Here is a 23,709-nt window from a genome sequence, read left to right on the forward strand (position 1 = left end):
TTTGTATTCTAAATTGATCTTACTCTCCTGGGAAGAAGAACAAAGAGTACAGAAAGCACTGTATTTCAGGATATTATTCATTGATTGCTCCTGGGACTAGACCACTTTCACACTACTTACCGTACCTAGATGCACTTTAATCAGTGTTTAAAGTCTATTTTCCAGACAAGTAATTTAGCAATATTTTTCTTACAGTATCTTTGATAAACATGAAAGTACTCCGATAATTATGTCCACCAGCACACACTAGAAAACAAGCAGTTTATTTTGTACACAAAATTTAAAATGCAATCACTTCCTCTACAAGCATCTAGATGTTATTAAATTTCTTTGCAATTTAAAGGTTATGAGTAAGCCAGGGTGATTGGAGAGATACTAGAAGTTAAATGACAGCTTATTAATCCTAATGTCTTCCAATTGCAATAATGCACTTCCTCCTGGATAACTGTCATTCATCTCAAACCTAGCCTCGTATCTCAGCGCCATTTCCACACAGAAAAAATACTCAATAAACACGATCCTAATCTGCTCTTTGTGTCTTAGCCCCAGCCAAAATAATTATCAATAAGCCTGTTCATGATTCCAAGGAATTATATTTACTAATGATTTTAGTGATATTTATAACTTACTTTGGAAAACAAAAAGCAAAACAGCGATATTTGGCTCTTGTCTCAAAAGCATAATCAGGCTGAATGCCCACAGGTCGTTGGATGTTGGTAGGTCATTCTGCCGTTTAGCACCTCCAGTGAGAATCGTCCATAGGTCAATCAACAACCTGGGGGCATTCAGCCTGGTGATGCTCTTGAGACAAGAGCCAAATATAGCTGTGTTTCACTACAGGAGTCCAGAGAAATTTTTATATATTTTTTGTTTGAATAAAAGCACAGAGGTACAACGAAATCGATTTTTGTTGATTCGCAGCAGTAGGGAATACTTACAGGTGTGTGTAACAAACTCAATAATGTTCCCTGGAGTATTGCTTTAACTGACAAAGAATCTGTAAGGCTGCTAACCTCATTTTTTATTTCATTTTTTACCAGTCTTTTGACTAAGTCCCATGAGCATATTGGGATTGTCTTGACAAAGGGGTGTACTTTCACTGGAGATAACAGCCCATTAAGGTATGGCAGATAAAACTCATGATAGGCCAATCATTCTTAAAAGCTCCAACACCAAGACAACAAAGTAGTAGAGCTATCCAATTTTAGCAGTCTAACTAAAGCCCATACACTTTACACTGACTTAAAATTTTAGGTGAAACAGGGCCTTTGACTAGGAAATAATTAATTTGAAGTTACAATTCCTAGAACTAATCAAACTCCCAACAAAAAATATGACTAAGAATATTGGAGGGAATACCAACCTTAGGCTTCGTTCACATGCAATGTCTATTTTCTATTTTCTATTTTCTATTTTCGGTATGTCTTATGATCACGGTCTGTGCACTGAATATCCCGCGGCGTAATTACTGGCAGCGCGAGCCAGTTACTTATAGTAACTTATAGTAACTGGCTCGCGCTGCAAGTAATTACGCCGCGGGATATTCAGTGCACAGACCGTGATCATAAGACATACCGAAAATAGAAAATAGAAAATAGAAAATAGACATTGCATGTGAACGAAGCCTTAGTAAATCAAACCACTAGATTTGATGGTTTGTTTACCTGATACAATGCTATCTTTACAATGCTGCTAATGTCTCGTTCAAACTCGAACATTCAACATTCATCGTTCACTTATGACACAAATTTTTAATTTCTGATTCCACATTTTTTTTCTACGTACACCTGAGTCTGGGAACTAACTAATCTGCATGCATGCAGTCTACAATCTAACTACTTACTACCTAACTACTTAACTATATTTCTGAAGGGTTTATAGTAAACGTAAATAGTCATATTCCATGATACTTAAAAAAAACTACAGTACATATCTATGATTTGTTACAACAAGTGTCCAACTGGTCATTCCAACCTATTCCAAAATACTGGACCTTTGTAACAAAAGCAATTGATATCTTGCCAATTTGAGACTAGAATTTATCTTCTGAGAATTCCCTAGCACCCAAATTCCGTAAGTTCCTTCTGCTTCAATAACCCTTCTACTTCATTAAACAAACTCAAGATCTCTTTATACTTTCAATTAAACAATGACTTTTTTTAGGGGGGGGGGGAGATTCTCAGTGGTGTCTGCACAAAATTGAAGCTTACATTGAAGCAACATCAGTATATAATAATTCTAAATAACTGAAACATACAATTTCATTTTAATTAAAGATGACTGATTACAGTCTCATTAAAAATAATAAAGTTGAAAGCATGCTTTATATTGTTTTATAAAATCAATGGTACAAAACCACTTTGTTTCTTCTCTCTTTTGTACCTATAATAATTGGATAAATCATAAAAGGCAACCTTGTTGTATTTTTGTCCCTAAAAAGTTTCAATCCCTCTTGTTATCCCTGAATAAAAGAATACAATAACATTCATTATCTAGCATATCTTAGACTGGCTTCCCACAGATTTAGATCGATCCATCTGGATCGACCTAACTCCCTGGGGGTTCACACTAAATTGCTGTCAGCCTCCAGGAGCCGAGCGAGCACAAAAGTTAATTGCCCCCTTACACCTTTTAGTAGGCAGGACAGACATTAAAGCCGGCTAAGCTGATAGCAATCTAGTGAGACTCCCCAGGGGGATAGATCGATCTAAATGTCTGTGGGAATGGTCTCTTAAACATTTCTAGCAGCATATATTTACAGTATTAACCACAAAATAAATACATTTGGTATTCTGCATTCCTTTTCAGCCTGCAATCTATCTACTGTACATGTAGATCAATAAAACACTAGTGAGAAAGAAATCAGGGACAAGTTTTATCTTCAGGGGGTACATCTTATAATACATGTGCCAGAGTGGAATTATACTGAAGTAAATTTAATATTTGACCTTCAAGGGTGACATTCTTAACTGACTCTTTTCACATGATACGATTTTATTGATCTTCTAATCTACATATTGAAACTGGAGACAGAAAATAGTGACCTTGCATGCAATTATCAATTGATCAGAAGTAATACTTACAAGAAGACAACTGTGAAATCTTCAATCACTCTCCCAATCTGGATCAACCTGGGACAGGGAAGAAAAGGACATCATTAATTTTGTCCACAGGATTTCAAATGCAGCATTGCTTGTACATGTACATCTTGAAAGGGGCGAATAATCTAAACACAGCTGAATAGCATGCCGCAATGAAGCTTGTGTGCTACAACCTGGAAAGTAACATAATATTGTTCTTACAATCTTTACTCTTGACATCTTTTAAATTGCCCAAAGATGGGTTTATTTTATAGGAAAATATACTGGAATATACATGTAGAAAGCCAACAAAGCCTGTTATACAATGCAGTCTCCTTGTTTTTGAGAATGTACATGTAACCATCTAAGTTTGTAACAGCTTTTTCCTTGCACATTTATATGCAAAAATAAAAATGCTTGTACTTCTAGCAAGCAATCAAAATATATGCAATATTTTCTTTTCTTTTTTCTTGCTTAATTTCCCAGAACAAATTGTTCACTTGCATGACATGATTAAAATGCAGTCACTGTTATAATTACTTGTTTAGGCTTTTATACAAGAGAATGAAAACAAAATGAACACGTAAAAAAAACTTATTGGAAGGATATTTCAAAATAAAGTTTGACATTTTCTAATAAACAACAAACCATTACATGAACAATTATCTAACAAAGTTCTGGTATTAATCAGATCTACTATATGTGATTAACAACCCTTAATTACAAAATGCAATGGAAACAACATGTTGACATAAATGGATGAATAATGGCACAACTAATTAGTACTTGACAGAAATTGAACTTCACATCCAATACGACACAGATCCATTTTTCTGCAGAGAGGCAAGAGGAACAATGTGCTTTATGGTTCTGGTACAGAATAACCCCAGCTCCTAGGAATAGGCATTATCTAAGATAATAAGGCAGCTAATGACTATTGACCAGAGGGAGGAAATCAAACCCAACATTATCTTTGCTAGACACCTCCCTTGCATAATTTTCCAAAAGACTTCAAGCAACAATTTTCTTTATTGGATATTGTGCAATCCATTTCCACTTGGCTAAGAAATGACAGTGTTGTCAATCTCCATTCAATAATGCAACCCAGACACCTCCCTGGAATGTCAACATCCATTTTATTGAACAGTTATTTGCAGCTTTTTGTGATTTTCCAGTGCACATGTACGGGCAATTCTTTTACAATTATTCTTACTAACAAAAGAAGAAAAAAACCTTACCAGATTCCCCTTGGTAAAATCCTGTCTATATTGTTCTTTGATCTTTGTGCAGATGAGAATAAATGTTCTCAATCTGAAGGCTTTTTCACATGCAGTGTTATGAAACTGACAAATAGTCCTTGGGAATATTTGTAATACAAGCAGGTCAGAAATTGCAATGCAGCTTTCAACAAAATTCATCCAAACAATGTAATGACACCAAATTCCTTCCTTTCTTCTTACACTGACTAATGCATTGCCACATAAAACCTCATGTTTAAAATCAAAACAAATCACCTCAAGGTTACCACATGCTTCATTGAACCTAAAATGAACATTGTCTCAGTGTGGACACAGGGCCTGAAGATCCCAGACAAGGGGTCCCCTTTCAAGCTCTATGGTGTTATTTCACCAACTGATCCCTTGACCCAAGTCTTGTTTTGACCACCTATGAACAATTCGGGTTTTTTTTACCTAATCCATTCAATGCAATGCATTTTACAGTTTATTATAGTAATTCGAATCAATGCATTCAATGTAATCAATTTTGTAATAGTCATGCAAGATCATTTTATGGGACACTGGGAAACCATATCAAGTCCAGGCTAGCTCAAGTTTCATATAAGGCTTGCTCTGCCTCATACTGTCCTTTCACACAACTACATTAAGTGCTATTTGTTGATTATAAATGTTGACTATTTTTTTTTTTTTTTGTGATTTCAAGGTTTTGATCTTTTGCTTATTTCAAAATTGTTACAGAGTTATCTTGTGTCAGAAAAGAAAGATTAAAGGCTGGTAAGTCCAGGGGAAATGTTATTTAATTACCCCAGAAAAATAAGTTAAATACGAGTTTTTGGTGGGAAAATATATATCCTGGCTTGGAAGGTTTGAACATTATCATAATTTTTTGTTAAGAGAATACATTAAAATTGATCAATTAATGTTTCACTCTTTGAAAGAAAAATATCTGTCTGTCTGTTCATCTATCTACGTACATATCTGACATATATACAAATAAAGTTAACCATGTAAAAAATCACTAGCAAAAGAGTCAGAGCATGACTCTGTCACTGATCTTGGTTATTATACATGCATGCATTTAAATGACAGTTGCATCTACAGCTTTTGATGGGCCAAGGAAAACAGAAGCTGTGTCTGATTCTTTTTTTTTTCTCAAAAAGTATAAGAATGTCTTGGAATATAGTCAAAATATACCTGATATTACTATGTGACATTTATCCCTTTCTCTATAACTTCCTTCGTGTGAGGTCAATTTCTACCCTGAATATCAAAAATAGCACATGATTGACTGAGCACTTTCTACCTGGCCTGCTTCATTCTCAATATATACATAAAGTATTGTACATACCACAAGTTCATCCACAGTGGATCAATACTGATTAAACTGAACCTTTGATTAGGTCATCCAATAATAATAAATTATTATCAATAATATGTATTGTGTTTCTCTGGTCAAATCTCCCAACTTAACCTATAGACTAGACCTTGGCCATTATACATACCTGTCAGGTAACTGAATCACCAACAGCGACTGGGAATTTATTCTTCTATCATAGCTGTTATCTCACAGTTAGTGTCTGGGACGTGCAAGAAAAAGAACAATAAAATTATAAATCATTAAAATACAGCTGCAAACTGTATGAGTCCACAATTATCAGTAAATTAAATGCGACCATCCTCTTTGTTCATGCTACAGAGAGTCATTGCTCCGTCGTAATCCCAATACTTTAAAGTATCAAACAATACTGAAATCGATTACTACAGCATAACTAACCTGCTGAACAAACATTGTTGAATGAATGAAAATCCTCTGCTTTTAAAAAAGCTTGTGGTCGCTTTCTACTCCAAATGTTATAAAATATACTTACAGCACCATGTACAGCGTTTTTCTACGATGTCTTGCTCATCATCTTATTGTCGTAAATGAAAGAACAATTAAAAACACAAGAAAGCGGCTATAACATACCTGCCTCAATATTGTAAACAAGATATCTGACCGACCACATGCAAGAACTTTTAATATAGGGAGCAGTTATTATACCATATGATAAATAAACATAATACAAAAACATTTCCCACCCAAAGATAAATATTAGACTTTTATCATTGAAATATTGGATCAATCAGTGATTTAATTCATATACACTTTTTCTGGCCATTTTAATATTCTTTAAAAGTATAGTTAAATCTATGTAACGAGTGCTCCCCAATTTAGTTCAAGATAAGCTATTTAAAAACAATGCTCGACTCTAGTCCAACGATAATCAATTCTAGGCCGATATATATGTAACAGATGTATTTTGCATCCACATAGCCACATAAGATACACTGAACAAAATTCATCAGTATGATTTGGCAGAAATATTCAGTCGGCGCGAAGCGCCATCTATGTTAACGAACATTTATTTTCAGCGTCTCCAACCTTTTCGGAACGATGTCCCACCAGGTGAGGAACACTTTTTAAAGTGTAAAAAACACACTGTGTGTGTTAGTTCAGTACACTTACAGATGTCTGATTACTTTTATTCAGCTACAGTGTTTTTTTCTTCTTTGGACTTATATTTTGTTGTAGACATCTAGTATTAAACCGAACACCAGCTACATGAATACGAAGTTTCTTGTACCGTTTGTGTGTAAACAAATAATGTTACAGATTTCAGCTCTGCATCGGTCAGTGTGAATTGGTTCATATTTAAACTTGACCGTGGCTTACAAGTGGATTTGCATTTAACTAGGTTAGATATAACTCATGTTATGCAAATTACCTGCAAACACTGGAATATTGCATGTTGTTATTTTGCAGCACTCTGAAGAAGACTGGGTTCACTGTACGTTGTGTCGTGCTGAGAGGCAGGGCCAGGCTGTATTTCATAAAGCCAAACAAAGGAGGATAGACTGGCCCCGAACAAAGCAGTATTCTACTCCACCAGTTCAGGTAGGATAGTTATAATAAAGGTGTACACTGTAATTTATGAACCCCTAGATAATGTAATATGAGAGTGTACTTAATTAATGTGATGCATAGTTGTAGGCAGGCTGTCCATTAGTAATAATGATGATGTCATAGCATATTTATATGAGATTTGTCTTGTTCTATGTAATTACTTGGTCTATTCCATTGAGACAAAGGGAAAAAGAGGAAAAATTGCAAACCTTCACAAACAAAGCATTTCTGTATATTTTATCTTTCAAGTACAAGTTTTGAAACATTTTAAAAAGGTTAAAGGAAAGGTTCTTGGTGAAACTTTTACGTGAGAAATGAATTATTGTTTTTTTTTTTTTGTTTTTGTTTATATATGCTAGGACCCTCTAGTCTACACAAGTATCGATGATGCTTTTTCCAGTGTTCTGCAATACATGACAACAACATCAAGACAGTGCAGGGTAAATCATTCTCATTTTTTGTCAAAAGAACAGTGCTATTCTTATTATATCAGTTGGAAATTTATACTCTTAGACTTATATTTTTTTCAAAGATCTGACCAGTTATTGTTTAAAATAACAGGCTTCTATTTACGCTTTAGCGATACTATAGCGGTTGCAGTCAAACAAATAAAAATCACCAAGACCAGGATCACTGCAGAAGATTCCACACACCCAAATACACCATGGTGCAGCGAAGAAATCCAGTAAGTATTTATCAAGAAGAATACTAATGTAAAAAAAAAAAAAAAAAAAAGATCTGCCTTTTTTAATTCCAATGCATAATGTAATAAATAAAAGTCATGATTGCTAATGATTAATTCAACCCTTTTCAGCTTCAATCTGCAGAAGATGTCCATGTTGTTGTTCATCCTGGTTCCTATGCCGTGACAGCCGGAGCATGGGGATCTCCCAGACAGCAGACACATATAGTTAATGTGGACAGAGGGCAAAGTGTCAATCTAGATTTTGTATTTTAGTTGCACATCCTTTTATACCATTCGTGAACATTGGCCTTTTATATTTGCATAACATAGCAGAATCATTGTCAGCAATTCTTGATACACCATAATTTTCAGATATCCTTAATATCATCATTATAAATCATCCGTTAAATCAAGATGGCTTTATTAAATACAATCAGACAAGAATCCAGAGTTCATGGCTGTGTAGATGGGACATTTTTATGCATATTTTCTAGCAAAAGTTATTTTTTTCTTTTTGTACATTCCTTTTAAATATTTTTTTAAATGTAGTTGGAAGGCACATATTATTTTCCAGTGAAGATGTTTTATAGTTTTCTGAAGATGCTCAAGATCATAGACTCCATGACACTGCGACCAGTACATACACAACATTTAGTTGTAGTTATAACTTAAACAAACAATCAAAAAAAAATTATTCTCATTTTGCATGTCATACCATTTTCATATCTGCGCTGGTCTTTTCAGGCATTTTGTCATGCTAGATTGTTATGAGAGAGGAATATGTGAAAGATAGTATGTATTTTGTAGCCTGTATATAATTTTAGTAACATTTTGAGTTAGTTTTAACGTACGTTTCTTGATCTAATGTATTTTGTATTGTCCATAAATGTGAAATGAGGTAAAATAAATGTATTCTAAATTTCCCATGGTTTTCTTGTTAGATTAGTATAGAAAAGCACCAAGCAGAAATTTTAGAACTGCCATTTATTGTTTATAAACAATAAGCAAACATCCCAAAATTAGATATAAAGATAATCTCAATGCATACTGTTCTAGAATATAATAAGCAGAGACAGGCAGGTGAGACATTGCTTAAGAAGAGAATAGCTTTCTTTTCTTTGGTATTAATCTATTTTCTACCACCCAAAATGCCACAGAGCTACTGGAGATTACAAATAAACCACAGTGAGATCAACTTGCAAAACAACAGGAGGGAATGCAAATATTCTCATGTATCAGGCATGTATACCATATTGTTAACCATAACACCAATCCTACGTGTATACTTATTTAGCATTGCACAGCTTTTTATGTACATGATATAGCAAAAATTCATCAATGTTTAAATGCACGCTGTTGACTTAATTTTAATAGGAGAAAACTCCTTGAATAGAAAATGAATTTTCTTCACAGTTCTTAAAAATATTGATTGACCAACAAATACTTATTGGCTTTTAAATCGAGTTTTTAGTGCTTTAACATTCTGTGACTGACTAATTTAATGACTTCAAAAATTGCATAATTTTTAAAAATATTTTTACAAACAATGATATAATTTGTCTAATAATCATAATTGTTCTTGAAATAAACCACTCCACAGACCTGCAAATAAATCCCCACAAAATATTATATTCCAAAACTGGAAATACATTTTGGAATAACGAGTTATCACATTGCTAATACTAGCTATCCTTAACAATGAACAAAGTTAATAAACAATAGCTAATAAACAGCCTGTAACCTTCAGTAACTAGTTGTCCTGTGCTTCACTCTTGAGAATATTATCAATAACTTAAACAAAGGAATGAAAGTTTAATTACTGTTAACTATGCTCAATAAAACTGATTACGTATAACCTGTAAATGTCCTATAAAGAAGAAATGTTCTGATTAACAACATTTGTTCAGAATGCAATATGTCATGAATGGGAAAAAAGACATCAGATCTATCACACACACATGCTTCTTTTTACATCACAGCCACCTTGACTACCTCAAAGTTTGGTGGTTCATTTCTTTGAGAAACATGAAATTGCATTAATTAAACACCACATGAGGATCTGTCACCAATAATTTAGCACATGAGAGGGAAAATATGTCACAATGTACAACAATAATGCCATTTTTTTTTCTAATTTAGCACTAAGTGATAAAATATGGCACAGAAAAGTAGCATAATAAAACACTTCTTTGAAGCAAAAGGTATCTACCAAGAAATACATAGACTACAAACCTCTTCTACCTTAACCTAAATATGCTGCAAATCCTAGGCTTTATGTACATATACAGAAGTTACATTATACCACTCTTCTGCTCAGCAGAATTCCCTTTTTAAAATCATATTCAGACTTTTAACAGCTACAGAGTCTTTATAGCGGCTGTCATTCATATCACATTACATTTAACAGTACAACATTTAGTTTCACCAATGCAGATCAAAATGTCCTCATAGAACATGTGCATAATAATTCAAACATGTTACCTTTATCAATATTTTAAATTAATAAATCAATCAATAAAATAAAGTTTGTTCAAGTTTTCACAAGTGCACAACTGGCTATTATATGCTTTCACTATAAAGAGATTTTAAATCACTGTCACCTCAAAAGCCTCAATAGAGAATCTTACACTCTGGTTTTGATATGTTACTGCCATTGCCAAAAAATTCTGAACAATTCCAAAAATGCCTCCCGCATCATATAAGATATGTTATATTACACAAAAAAAGTACATTAAATGGTGATGTGTCAGGTATATAACTAAAACAACATGTGGATGCCAATTTCTAAAATCAAAGCATATTTTGAAAAACATTTAAGTATAAGTGCCAAGCTATAGAAAAGTTAAAGAAAACATTTAACAATTTGAGTTTTTTTTAATATAATTCTTTCAACTATATGTGACCATTTTCATTTACTGGTAAATCACCAGCATTGCAGTTTAATCAAAATGAACAAATAAAGTCTACAATAAAGTTAAAGAATATTGACTGTGTTTGTAAATATTGACTTGCATTATAATTATTACACAATATGTATACCCAATTAACCATGTTCTTAGACATCACTACCAAATGAACGTACACTCTGCAGAAGGACTTTATTTTCTGTGATTAACTTGATATTTTCTTCATCCAAGACATCAAGATCCTGAAAATGTACAACGAAAAAAAAAATTAATGTACTGGTCTGAAAAAAGAAAAAAAAAGAAAAGAAAATATTCATTTCATGCAACATCATCACATACCCAAACAGCTTTATAAGTATCTTTTGAAATCAAAAAGCTATATCCTGTTGTAAATTTTTACAAAATCCCATTATTTCCCATATTTATTTGTTGCAGGTTTAAACAAGATTTATTAAACCATATTATGCTTTGTAAAGCAATATGAAATATTCAATCAATATGCACCATAATCTCAGTATTGTGCAAATTTGACAGGAAGGAAATGCATTAAAGTAGAGTAGTATGGGCAGTTGTGACCACTTACAGGAAAACACCTATTCTTATTTTATTACAACAACAACAATTAAGGTGTTACAAAGAGAGACATTATACAACCACATTGACCAATATACTGTACAGACATGCCATGAAGTTCAGACAACTTAAGGACATGCTAAACTATTAACAATCTGCATTCTTTGTGAACCTAAACAAAAGGATCTAATATAAGTAGGAAAACTTGTGTATGCCATGGAGCAAAGTTAAATATGAAAAACAGTAATAACTAATAACATTAACATTTATTCATCATGCTTGAGCAGTGTGACCTCAACAACTTAAGTCAGGCTTGATAAAGTTAGTTTTTTTTTTTAGTTTTTTTTTTTTTTTTTTTTTTTTGCATAACAGACAAACTCAGCTATTACTGAAATGTGTGCAATACTGTGTAAACACCCAATTCTCTTTTCTGAAAAAGAAAAAAGGACTGACATAGGACAAAAAAAATGTGCACAAATAAAAAAGACAATACAAGGAATGCAGTACTAAAGGGGAGCCATTAGAGCTTGGCCTTACCATCATCCTGGTTATTGTTTTTTCTTGAAAAGAAAGATCACCTAGTTGTATCAGTGAACATTAACAATGTCTGCAATCTGCATTTGTCAACATGTACAAACATCTGATGCACTATTGACTTCTTCTCTATTTAAATATTTTGGTACTGGTATTTTCAAAGGCCTATTCTCTCTTCTCTAAAACAGGAACCATTACATCTCTTTATTTAGACGTTTTTTCACACACTATTATCATCCTTACCTGGTTGAGCAGAGCAATTTCCCTTTCCAATCTTGCAATCTGTCTGTCTCTGCCTTCCAACAGCTCCTTTAGTCTTTGGTTTTCTTCTTTTTCTTTTGCCAATTGCTGCAAAAGAGACACAACTTGCATGTATTTTTTTGTTAAAGTATGATATATTTGCTTGCAAATAAGACATTTCTTTGTGTAAGAATATTTAAATTATGCCTCAAATTACTTCCTAGTGTTCAGGGTAAATTAACAATGAAAGAGCTAATGGAATCATTACAGAGAGATTCAACAGCACATTGAGTTAATTAATTCAGAAACCCATCAGACCCGCCACCATAGAAAACAGACATTTCAAAACCTAACCTTCTCCAACTCTTTGTTTTTCTCCTGCAATTTAAGCTCCTGCTGAGATGGACGCAATGATGGCCTGGAGTGACTAGAGTCAATGTCTATCAGATTGGTTTTATAACTAAGCTTGGCAAAGCCAGAAGAATCACGGTCAAATCTATTAAATGCTGACAGAGAAACTCGGCCTCCTACAGTGCTGGCATGGCCTCTGTCTCTGTCTTGGTTATTAAAGGTTGTCCTGGCCTCCTCTGTCTTCTGAATTCTGCTGAGTTCTTTTTCTGGTGAATGCTTTGCATAAGTTGATTGGCTTGTTGATGCGGCCGATTGCCCAATGATGGTGAGATTGGTCTCTGACTGGCTGACAGTGCTGTCATAGTCCTGGTTATCTTCTAAGTCAGCTTCGAGGTCAGAAGGACTGAAAATATCATAAGCAGAAACTACATGTGAATAACTTAACAAATTAATATTTAATTTCATATATAACTTTCAATTTCAATGGTTCTGCTTTTAGTAAACTTCCTTCAAATTCTATTTACCTTGTTGTATTTATCTTTATTTTCAATACTTAAACCCTTATTGCACTACTGGCTTTAAAGTATCTTGAAAAGATTTCCAGTAACTTTTCTTATGTTCACCTTTTATTTCTGCACCTCGAGGCAAAGGATTTTGAAAGTCGGTTCTGAAATAAAAACAACAACAAATCATATTCTTTGCTTCATAAAACACAATTTCATTAAAAAGCTGAAAATGAATATACTTTAGTATGAATCATCCATATCTAATATCCTCATGTCAAATGACTGAAAAAATTTTAAATGTTCATAAGTGCTATTAATTAAAAACTCCACCTTAGATATTGATTGTCTCCTGTGTAGCTGTGGTTTTTGTGCTACAGCAACACTGATACCAGGTATCTCAAGGAGATCTTGCAGATAGCATGTGTAGATACCAAACCCAATTACCACTCAGTAACTCGCTTTACTGTTACCAATTTTCTCACCCTGTCCAGACATATAGGAACCAAATGGGAGTAATCCAAAGAGAAATGAAAAGTGACAGTTTTGCTCATTATGTGAAAGCAAAGGCTGCCGCTAATATTTAGGTACTAAGTTAGTTTAGGTCTGGTCCACTCAGACAGCCTGGTGCCTGATTACAATGGCAGAATGAAAATTGGAAGTGACAAGTTCTGCCCATTATGCAAAAACAGTGTCTGGTTCAAATCACACCTCTCACAAAATTTGACATTTAGGAAAACCATCAGCTTCCAACTGAATACGGTTCAGTCATTTTGATTTTATGATAAAATCACTTTTTAACAAACATAAGATCTAATATTCAATGAAAAGCAGTTTTAATGGAAATCCTGTGCACCTCTCATTCTAGTTAGGAAATGTTAAAATAATTCTAATAGGTGCCAAGAAAACTAAAAAAGTGTTTGATATTCTGAAAATATAATCAGTACATCACAATGATCTAGAGGTTCAATTATAATAAAACTTGTTCTTCAAGTCTCAGCACAAGGTGGAGACACATCAGCAATTCATATTGTAAACAGCAGAAGAAATTGCCTTGAATAAACCCGAGATGAAATGTGTTTCGACTTTCATGCAGATCTTTTCACCTCAAGTGAAAACACCTTCAAGCAAATGAGATAAGCATGCAGAATTTCCTCCACCCAAACCACAAAGACTTGGCTCTCAAGAGAGGGAAACTCTTATCCAGAAAGAAATGAAAGCACATGTGGGCATTCCTCGCTCTCCCCAGACAAAGAGGCACCACATGATCCAGCCATCTGAAATGGTGTGGAAAATTAAACTTGACAGAAATGCTCATTATGCAGCTACTGTCGAGAAATGACCAATGAGAACCCAGGTGTAAATTTCAGTGGTTTCCATCCAGTTTACACTACCTCATATCACCACCAAATGAACATGACAGATTTGCTGATTATGCATTTACGGAGAGGAGCTGACCAATGGAAAACCCCTGTACATATAGATTGCTTCTTGTCAGCTCAGTCAGTTTGCCTCAGTGCACATCGACACTAATGTGACTTGACAGATATGCTCATTATGCACTTTCAAACGTGTGATTGACCAATACCAAGGCAGGTGAGCACTTAAGGGGTTTTCCACATCAATATTCTGAGGGTTCCCCAAAGAAACTTTGGAGCTGAATAAATTGGGCAGAACTAATATTGGTTTGTTACTGTTTGGAGTGAAATGCAATGTTATCAGTTTGAATTAATGTGGTATCCTATTTCAGATATGATTTTCAGCCTTGGTATGTCACGATTCATAATAGTAACACCATCTGACACACACGCCAGGTATTATAACACCATACTTATAGGTGACTCAAGTTGCAAATGCCATAACCAGGAAATTTGACTTTGTTTTCTGTGTAAGATAAAGAGGGGGATAGGGCATACTTTTAACAAAATGTGTGTGTGGAGAGATAGTATGGAAGGGCTGGAATATTACAGGTGTAAAAAGTTAATCATCTCCAGGACATATTCTCGATTTCTCTCTCATAAACAAAAATTTAGACCCTACATATAATATGGTTATCATGCGCCAGATAACAGAATAGTCTTGACTTTGAAGAATTGTGTTCTGCACTCTCAGAAATCTGGTAGTCCTGCATTTACTAAAAAAAAAAAAACATTAGATTTTCATATGCAAATGATCTATATGAAATCCCCCCACAAACACACATGCCCAAGCACCTTGAAGCCCAGTGACTGGTTTTGGGACATGTCCCAGATTTCATTTTCCAACTACTGGCAACTATATGCATATACGTCAGGCGTTTTAATAATAAAGCTGCTCACTTGCTCAGGTAACTGCCACAGATAAAGGCCTTGATGTGAATACTGATGAAGTCATTGAATCATATTTGATAGAGATCCTCATTATACACAGTTTTCAGGCTAACCAGTCCTGACTGATGAGAGAACTGTTGTCTAGCATAACTGCTATGATAGAACTGAGGAAATGTGCTCTGCCCTTTACCGAGTTATCACAAATCTGAACTATCTCCTCTTAAACATCACCAATTTTCCCCCTAGGGTACACTAAACACATTACCCACAAAAAGATATACTGTTATTAATAAGCATCAATTCCATCATATGATTTCACACTGTGTGATGTTAATGCTCTGGATATTGACAAAAAAAACTGAGATGTGATTTTTGTGGGCAATCTTTCCTGGCCTATGCCACAAGGTGGAGACATTACCCCAGCAATGCCTTTAAAATGAGCATTACTTGGTAATGTTAAAGCTATATAAATCAATTCTAAAGATATCATTACACAACATAACATGAATTTTGTCTCAGTCGGATAATTGGTGATAATGTTCAGTGTAATGTCCCTTGGGGCAGAGAGCACTCTGATACATCAAAAAAGCAAAATGCTTTCATATAGTTGTAGAGAAGAGGTCTGTTTGATGCAACTAGTATTGACATTTATCTTTTTTTTTTTTTTGCCTGCTGACATTTTATGCATATTGGAATATTTCAGGCACCACAGATCAATTCTGAAATTAAAGTAGGAACTAACTCTATTCTCTTTACCCGACAAAAGGTTGAAATATTAAATAATCAGCTGTTCAACTTCTTTGAGAAATGTTATAATGCATACAAAGGAACAAAATGTTTGTAAACAAGTCTTATTATATTTCTAAAACTAAATATATATTAATAAATATAATTTAAATTCAATTGGAATGGTGTAAGAGAGTACACTCAATTTTGATCATAAAAATCTACTTATTCACCTGCAAGGAAAATAAGGACATTACAACTCCAGGCATTCTATAAGCAGCCAGCAAAAATCGGAGGACAGAAAGTGCAGTAAATTGAAACCAAATTGGCAGCGATTCATGTGTCACAGCTGCTGTTTGGAATATACAGTAGCATTTGTTCTCATTGGTCAGAGAAAATGTTATCAGTAGTTTGAATCTCCATAATGAGCTGGTGTTTATGTTAGGGGTGCTGTGCTCACTGGCATGGAACACAGGCAGCTCACAGTGCTGGAAATTGATTATAAAACGGTGTAGATTCTAGGCAGATGGAAACACATCAGGGTTGGATTAGGAAAAGAAATGAATTTCACTGAAAAAAAGTTGTTCAATTTTAAAATGAACATTTTTTTTTTCAAAATGTTTATTTTCTTTAAAAGTTAGCAGAAGACTGATACTATATTACAATCTCAATTCTGGAGAAAAAATAAATAAGTTTCTTTTTATTAGCAGAATATCAACAAGTTCCAGGCCATTACTTAATAAACAAAAATAACAAAAAAGCACACTTTATTAAAAGAATTCTTAGACACGACAGAAATATCAAATAAAACTTTAAAAAACATTTTAAAATGGAAGACTATTTTTACTAATATATCATTTAAATATCACAACTTCTCTCCCTTAACATACCTCTACTGGTGTTTCTGGGTTGTCATTATCGATGACTTCATTGTACGATGTGTTCTTCTTGGTTTCTACCCCAGCATCTTCTTCATCAAGAGAATCTCCTGTACTCTGAAAACATAAAACAGTACCATCTCTTTATATCATATCCGGCAACCACTGACGCATATTCCATTTAAAATTAAAATACCAGAAATTGCCAGAAACAACTTTTATAAATATACTACAAAAAATGACAACTTAATGGTAAGCAAATAACTCGTCTATCAATAGGGAAGGAGGGGTAACATTAATTTCAGAACATGAATCTGACAAGGCTTATCGTAAGGGCCACTCCGCAGTGTTTTTTCTCCTCATTGACATGTTTGTTCACTGTAAAACATTTTCCTACAGCTTATCCTTTAACTTATTTCAAGAAAGTTAAAATGAGGTGGGATTGCTTTTCTTGTTTGTTTTGTGGGTTTTTGAAAAAAAAACTTTAAAAAGGCAACACAAACAAGAAGATGTAATTAAGAGAATAAATACTGTAAAACAGCAACTTTAGTTCCACCTTTAAAGTAAAAGGGATACCAATTTGCACCCACAAAACACCCTTTAAAGCTTAAACCCATTTCATTGTCACTAAATCCTTATCAACTCATTAATAAATGCACAAGACTGGCTCATAAAAAGTCTGCAGAATACAGTTTCCTGTAGTGCAATGAGACTTACAAGAGAGAACTTATTTCAGCATTTGTAAATTCCATTTAAATAACCCAAGGCATTGTGTTGATCAATGGCAGTGGATATACTTGCAAATATTATTGAACATGCATGAAAACTAAAACAGGTCCATGTGTTGTGGTGATCTTATATAATGTATTTGCATAAGTTTGTTTGAATAAAAAGTACAGGTTATTTCTGTATATACTCCTATCACAGGCACTGTGGGCTTAACTGTTTGTGCTTCTGTTTAACGATTAAGCTGGGGAATGAAGTCAGTGCTAAACTGACCTTCAACAAATTGGTACCACAATTATTTCCAAAGTCAACATATGACATCTGGCAGCGCCAGAAAAATATTCCCCTCTCTCGATGTGCCAACCGATTTGCATTCACAGCAAAATACTTTGCTGATTTTGAGACAAGGCAATGGTTCGATTCACTCATTCACTCAACTGATTCAATAAGCATGATCAACTGAATACAAAATTTTTAAAAACTGTTTGCTTTCAACAAATCACCTATTGAACAATAAAGAAATGAGATTTTATAAGTTTAAAGTTTACAGGTTGTTGATTCTTAAAAGGCAAATGGCTAAATAAACTAGGTGTCAGAAATTGAGCTTTTGAGTCAAGAACTCAAGATGACAGCTTTGATAGTTTAGTGTACCAAGGGCTTTAAAATACCAAGCATTTTTTCACCTTGGCGCTTTTTAAATTCTAGACCTTATTTTCCTCAGTTGAGTTCATTTCACTTATGGTATTTGCACTGGACCAACAAAACTGATGGCAACTTTTTTTACATAAATTCTGACTTCAAAGCCTGTTCAATCATAAGTCTTTTCCCCCCCAATCTGATCAAATGAACGAAACCAAGTCTGACCAATATCGTACTGAACTCTTGGGAATTTATTGATCACACCATCATCAAATTCATCTTGTCTCCTGGTAAAGTTGTGTAAAATTACAGGCATTACAACATATTCCATGGTTGGGTTCATTGATTATAAGGACATCAATTCGGAGCACTTTAATATTTCTCAGAGGATTTATTTCTTACAAAGCAATCCATTCAAGCATAAGATTCACATTTCACCTGCTATAAATTGTGAAAATGGGGGACAGCGCACTGTACCGCATTCAAAGGCACTACTAGTATCAAACTGAATTTAAACCATTTTTTTGCAGTGTACGAGTGAAGCTTGGAAAATTATGTACATGTAAATCCTCAATATTTCAAAGAGTTTTAAAAAGTCAATTTTGTGATAAAAACATTTTCAGTCTATCTGTGTCTCAGTGAGAACGGAAATGCCTCAGAACAGACAGTGTGCACTGGCAGTCTAATGGCAGTAATGGGAAAAGGAGGAGAACATTTTAATCAAATTCACCATGCCCTAGAGTGTTCTTGATAGTATATAAACAGCATTAGCTCCTCAATATGCTGCCAACAAAATCTTTATATTGACGTAGTTTACTTGGTGTAGAAACACCTATTGATTACAAAGATGGCAATGGTCTTAATAAATTATTTTTTCATAAGAAACACACCAATATTTTATTTGACTTGGTGCATATTTTCATAACCTCCTCTGAAATAGACACCTTACACTGAACAGTCTGATTCAAATACCATTGTCAAGAATGATTCAAATACCATGTCTTTATGGCAATCAGTGGTTTTCTGTTTTGTTGAGTTTTCCAACCCCCCCCCCTTTCCAATTTTTTTTTCTATAAATGCTTATACTGATTTAGCTATTCTGTAATGAACTCTTTTAGGTTTAATTTTCTCTTGTAAGTTGGTGGACTGGTCATCTAAAGAATTATGTTTTATTGGGAGAAACTTTTAACGCATTTAATTGAGGATGCCCCTTGCTCTTTCTATGCTATGGTCATGTAAACCAGATTACCACCAAGACTTTCACAAATAAACTTTACAGGGGGAATCAGAACCAACAAGACTTGAAAAGTCATAGATTTGTTAAATAAATAGTTCCCAAACCAAGAACATCAATCCAGACCAGATTCTTTACTCTATTTCCAAGTTTATCTCAGAGTATAAACACCTGTGTTATTGGCAACATACGTCATGCTATTTATAAAATTTATCTCAAGACTTACAAATCTTAACTAAAAAATAAAATAAAATAAATAAATAAATGATAAATCAACAGTTTTGATTTACTTACACTCAAAACTTGGTGACTGTAATAATGTATTTTATGCCCAAGTGTTTACTGAAGGAACAAATTTTTCAATTCAAAAAAAATTTCAAGAGAATCTTCTACAAATCAGTTTTTACCATTAGTTCTTTTTAATTTCATTTTTTTCACAGAAGTGTTGCATAAGTACATACATTTTCTCTACATAGGAAATGAAAGTTAGAATCTATCACATCAAATGATCATAGATGCAGAAGAATAAAAAAATATAAAAAAGGAATTTCCTGGTAGACACTGATGTCAGTTCTTAGAAATTGGGCTAACTTAATTGGTATTGTTAATAGGCATACAATCTCATGCATGTCTCTTTTTTCATTTTTTTCTAAACAAAGATTTAACAGCCCAATAAATCACCTTCAGTGCATCTTTGTGATTTAAATTCAGCAACACCAAAACAAAAATAAACGTACTGAGAAACACAAAAAATCTATTCAAAAGAGATTAAAGATGCTGTGTGAAAACAGCCCAGGGCACTACATTCCTGGCATTCTTTTCCTCAGTTGATATCAGGACATTTCTAAACTTCTAGTCAACAAGCTTGGTTTAAATTACATTGCATCTAAAAACCTTAATACTCAGGTCAACTGTTTAGAGAGGTATGATAATAAAAGACAGCAGAGTGCTATCCCACTAGTTTGTGATACAATGGGTGACTGGTGAACTTGTGACGTGACCTGCATAATATTGTGTGTTTTGATGAAATCAACAGCCCACCTGTGACCTGGCTGTCTCAGTTATCACTGTAGGCAGCTTATGACTTACATATCATAATGTAACCTTTCTTCTTTAATGGCACTCTGACACAAAGCCCTCGCATGTCCATCAGTTGCAAATCTTCTGCGTTTTCTGCATTTTTTTCCACTGGATTATTTCCTAATCACTGACGCAATAAATATGTCTGGCATGATTTATATGCCTTCATGTCAACCAATATTATCGCATTACTTAATCATCTTAACTTTTGCTGCACACCATTATGTTAAAATAATATACAGGTAGATGGGTGATCAATTTACAGCAAAATATTCTAATGTCAATTACATGAATGATTTAAGGGCCACTTCAATTACAAACAAGTCTGTCTTCATCAGAGTTGTGACCTTCCAAAGAGCCCATTTTCACTCATTTTTGTCTTGGCAAAATCCCCACTCCATCTATTAGCCCCCATTTTCACCTTGTATTAAAGGTAACGAGATAATTAAATAACATCAACTTTCTCATCACTGCTAGCTGATGAATGATTCAGCCTTGTAGACACATCATCAATAAATCACTCAAAGTGTCAATTCTTTTGTTGCCATACATTGTCAGATATAATGGTGTGAGAACTCCCCCGCTGTATGACTTTGCAACTATTTCTGCCCATAATTCTTCATGAGCTATTTCAAAATTACACTTTGTCACCCCAGAAATATTTCAGAAGTCAACAATAAGGTAGTTGGATAAAATAAAGCAGATGTGGAGCTCTATTCAGCACACCATATGATTCAATATTCAGGTGTACCCAGGCAACTTTTGAGATTTATGACCCTAGAATATGACAAAAGAGATTTGTGGTTGTTAAACTAGATGATAGACTGATAGTAGATTACCTCACCTATTTCACGGAAGCTGGCCTACACAAGAGTCATAAATGTACCCATCACCATCACCAAGTCATTAAACAATGGCATTAGGATACAGTGGGTGCTTTAAAACATGCACAGGTGTCAATTGAAGAGGTATATTCATTGTAGACTAGCATGACCTGGTCATTAATTTTTTTTGGGAGGGCTGATTCAATCTTTGGCAGAGTACTTTCCCATATGACACGAAGATGGTTCATTTCCTCTATTGTCACTCGTTTGCTGCTGGTTCTATGCTGTCAGTGATTACATTTACTGCACATGTAGTTCAAGGCAACAAGTGCATAATATCTCTGGAACCAATCTAGGATGCCTGGCGCTGAACTACTAAGTTCTGAAGGGCTGGTATTCACAAACACAAACTGGATGGTTTATAACATGCTAGTGTAGATGCCATGGTACAGACTTGAGATTAAAAATAAAGTTAAACACGTGCCTTGTTTTTTTATGTAGAGGAAACTCAACATTTTTTTAGACATAATATGCTTGGAAACACCTGTATACTTAAATAACTCCTACAGTGTTATTCTAGTTAATGTGATTCTCTATATTTGTCAAAACTTTCTCCCGATTAACCTGAACAGTTCAGCTGATGAATTTTTTCACATGTATTATAACAACAGCAGCAGATTAATCACATCTTAGCAAAATGTGAAACTTACAGAAAAATACTGGATGGTATGAATTTTTTTACTGGATATCATAAAGATTCTTTGCATAGGTGTGTTCTCCAAAACCTACACACTGTTTTCTAAATTCAAAACAGCAAAACAATTGCCAGTTACCTTCTTCAAAAAGAAAAAAATATTAACAGCCATATATTGTAGACTTACAGCTTTTCCTGTTACTTGCAATAATTATGAAGATATTTTGCACTGACAGCATCAACAGCTTTACGTGTTAACATACACAGTGTCATAAAAAAATCTTGACAACTATTTGGAATTGAAAAGGTATTTCAAGAACAAAAAAATAACTGGGGATTCAAAATAAAATTTAAAAAGACATGTCATCATTAAGCCCTATCTGCGAATCGTATAGTTCACTTCAACAATGGCAAAGCTAAAAATAAACAGAGCAGCTGACAGAGGGTTTAGAGATCACCTTTATTAAAATACTACGAATGACAACACGTACGTACCTCGGATGGGAGATGCACGACACCTGTGCTTCTTCTCTTCTCCCTCAATTTTCTTTTGTCCTTGGCCGTCTTTCCTTTGTGTAAATGGTTTGGTCTTCTTTTTGACGAGTCCTTGGATCTAGAAGGGGTACCTAGACGAGACGGCGACTCGTGGTCTCCGCCACGATTGGGACTTCGATCTGGAAGCACAGGACAGTGACCGTCGCCGTTCTTGTCCAGTCCATCCCCTGTGTTGTCAGCACTCTCTGGACCGGCTTTATATCCCCCACTTCGACCTCTGGTTGGTTTCAATTTACTTCGACGGCAGTTTATTTCGTAGTCATCCCTATCTAAGCTTTCTTGACTTAGGGAACTCGACGCCATGATAATGATGATGTAGTCAATATATATCCTACTTGCAAATTGTCAACAAAGATCAAAATACCCTAATCATAACTCCGTCGGACAAGAACAGTGATTCTATTACAATTAATATGTCACTTTTTCCATAATCAGTACATACTCATTAGAAGTGAAGCTTGGAATGAACGACAAATACACTATTTTCGAAGGTAAACACTGCCGCGCTCACCTGCATGCTTTTCTCAGCCTCGATTTCATTCATTCGCCCGAAGGTCACAGTGAGGTCAAGGTGATCAAAACGTGTTTCACTCACTCAGGCCCTTCGCTGTTTTTCCTTTCTTGTGTCTATTTTCATTGAATAACATTTTGCGTTTCATGAAAATAAAATGTGATTTCAAAGAATGCATTATGTCATAGCTCAAAAGTAACGAAAACTAAGGATTCCGCAGTTTTACCTGAATAATAAATCATTTGAGTGTGGCAGCCATGCCGCATTTTCCAATTTTGCTCGTTTTCGCCTACACGCATCTAGGAACGAAAGAAAAAAGAAAGCAGTTGCCCTCTGCTCTGAATGCAGATCAGCTAACACAATTTTAGAAATAAATGTGCGTTTGAGAGGAACGGGTGGTATTTTGGATATTTGTTGTTTTTATTATTATTACGGCACAGGTGTGAATTATTGGCAGGAAAGTACATTAAAACATTTTT

General features: G+C 34.4%; 3 protein-coding genes across 12 annotated transcripts in view; 1 reads left to right on the forward strand and 2 right to left on the reverse strand.

Moving 5' to 3' along the window:
• Window positions 1-6,365, reverse strand: part of LOC106178442 (potassium voltage-gated channel subfamily KQT member 1) — a 56,599-nt gene extending 50,234 nt beyond the window's left edge. For 2 of the 8 annotated variants that reach the window (XR_015331705.1, XR_015331706.1), the window contains exons 1-3: window positions 5,821-5,921; window positions 5,513-5,578; window positions 3,084-3,131 (exon numbers count right to left, since the gene is read on the reverse strand). The gene's annotated coding sequence lies outside the window, so the exon portion shown is untranslated. Of the gene's footprint in view, window positions 1-3,083; window positions 3,132-5,512; window positions 5,579-5,820; window positions 5,922-6,186 lie in introns of those variants that run through there. The other 6 variants (XM_013561613.2, XM_013561612.2, XM_086999041.1 and 3 more) reach the window with 6 other exon arrangements.
• Window positions 6,366-6,574: 209 nt separating this feature from the next.
• LOC106178437 (A-kinase-interacting protein 1-like) lies at window positions 6,575-8,871 on the forward strand. Its single transcript, XM_013561605.2, has 5 exons — window positions 6,575-6,764; window positions 7,122-7,253; window positions 7,622-7,702; window positions 7,843-7,947; window positions 8,077-8,871. Exons 1-5 carry the CDS (start codon window positions 6,753-6,755, stop codon window positions 8,218-8,220), a joined length of 474 nt encoding a protein of 157 aa, XP_013417059.1. The 5' UTR covers window positions 6,575-6,752; the 3' UTR covers window positions 8,221-8,871.
• Window positions 8,872-8,912: 41 nt separating this feature from the next.
• Window positions 8,913-23,277, reverse strand: LOC106178436 (PRKC apoptosis WT1 regulator protein). Of its 3 annotated transcripts, XM_086999045.1 has the most exons (8): window positions 22,660-23,277; window positions 16,980-17,084; window positions 16,323-16,577; window positions 13,175-13,218; window positions 12,555-12,954; window positions 12,204-12,308; window positions 11,964-11,986; window positions 8,913-11,095 (listed from the first exon to the last, which is right to left on the reverse strand). In XM_086999045.1, exons 1-7 carry the CDS (start codon window positions 23,020-23,022, stop codon window positions 11,975-11,977), a joined length of 1,284 nt encoding a protein of 427 aa, XP_086855171.1. In that variant the 5' UTR covers window positions 23,023-23,277; the 3' UTR covers window positions 8,913-11,095; window positions 11,964-11,974. The 3 variants fall into 3 exon arrangements, with proteins under 3 accessions (XP_086855171.1, XP_086855170.1, XP_013417057.1); XM_086999044.1 differs by lacking the exon at window positions 11,964-11,986; XM_013561603.2 differs by lacking the exons at window positions 11,964-11,986; window positions 16,323-16,577 and having other exon boundaries at window positions 22,660-23,274.
• Between the last annotated feature and the right edge of the window lie 432 nt (window positions 23,278-23,709).

This window comes from Lingula anatina, chromosome 1, assembly GCF_051362555.1.
Source record: "Lingula anatina isolate TDL-2025a chromosome 1, LinAna3.0, whole genome shotgun sequence".
Classification (NCBI taxonomy): Eukaryota; Metazoa; Brachiopoda; class Lingulata; order Lingulida; family Lingulidae; genus Lingula; species Lingula anatina.

What these genes read in the sequence shown, in the direction of transcription:
- LOC106178437 (XM_013561605.2), top strand. An exon ending in ATTCTACTCCACCAGTTCAG is followed by an intron (nt 7,254 to 7,621) that starts GTAGGATAGTTA and finishes TATATATGCTAG; the next exon opens with GACCCTCTAGTCTACACAAG. An exon ending in TGGTGCAGCGAAGAAATCCA is followed by an intron (nt 7,948 to 8,076) that starts GTAAGTATTTAT and finishes AACCCTTTTCAG; the next exon opens with CTTCAATCTGCAGAAGATGT.
- LOC106178436 (XM_086999044.1), bottom strand. Translation starts at nt 23,022, where the DNA reads ATGGCGTCGAGTTCCCTAAGTCAAGAAAGCTTAGATAGGGATGACTAC. An exon ending in TGTCCTTATTTTCCTTGCAG is followed by an intron (nt 13,219 to 16,322) that starts GTGAATAAGTAG and finishes TTTTTATTTCAG; the next exon opens with AACCGACTTTCAAAATCCTT. An exon ending in AAATTGCTCTGCTCAACCAG is followed by an intron (nt 11,096 to 12,203) that starts GTAAGGATGATA and finishes GTACATTTTCAG; the next exon opens with GATCTTGATGTCTTGGATGA.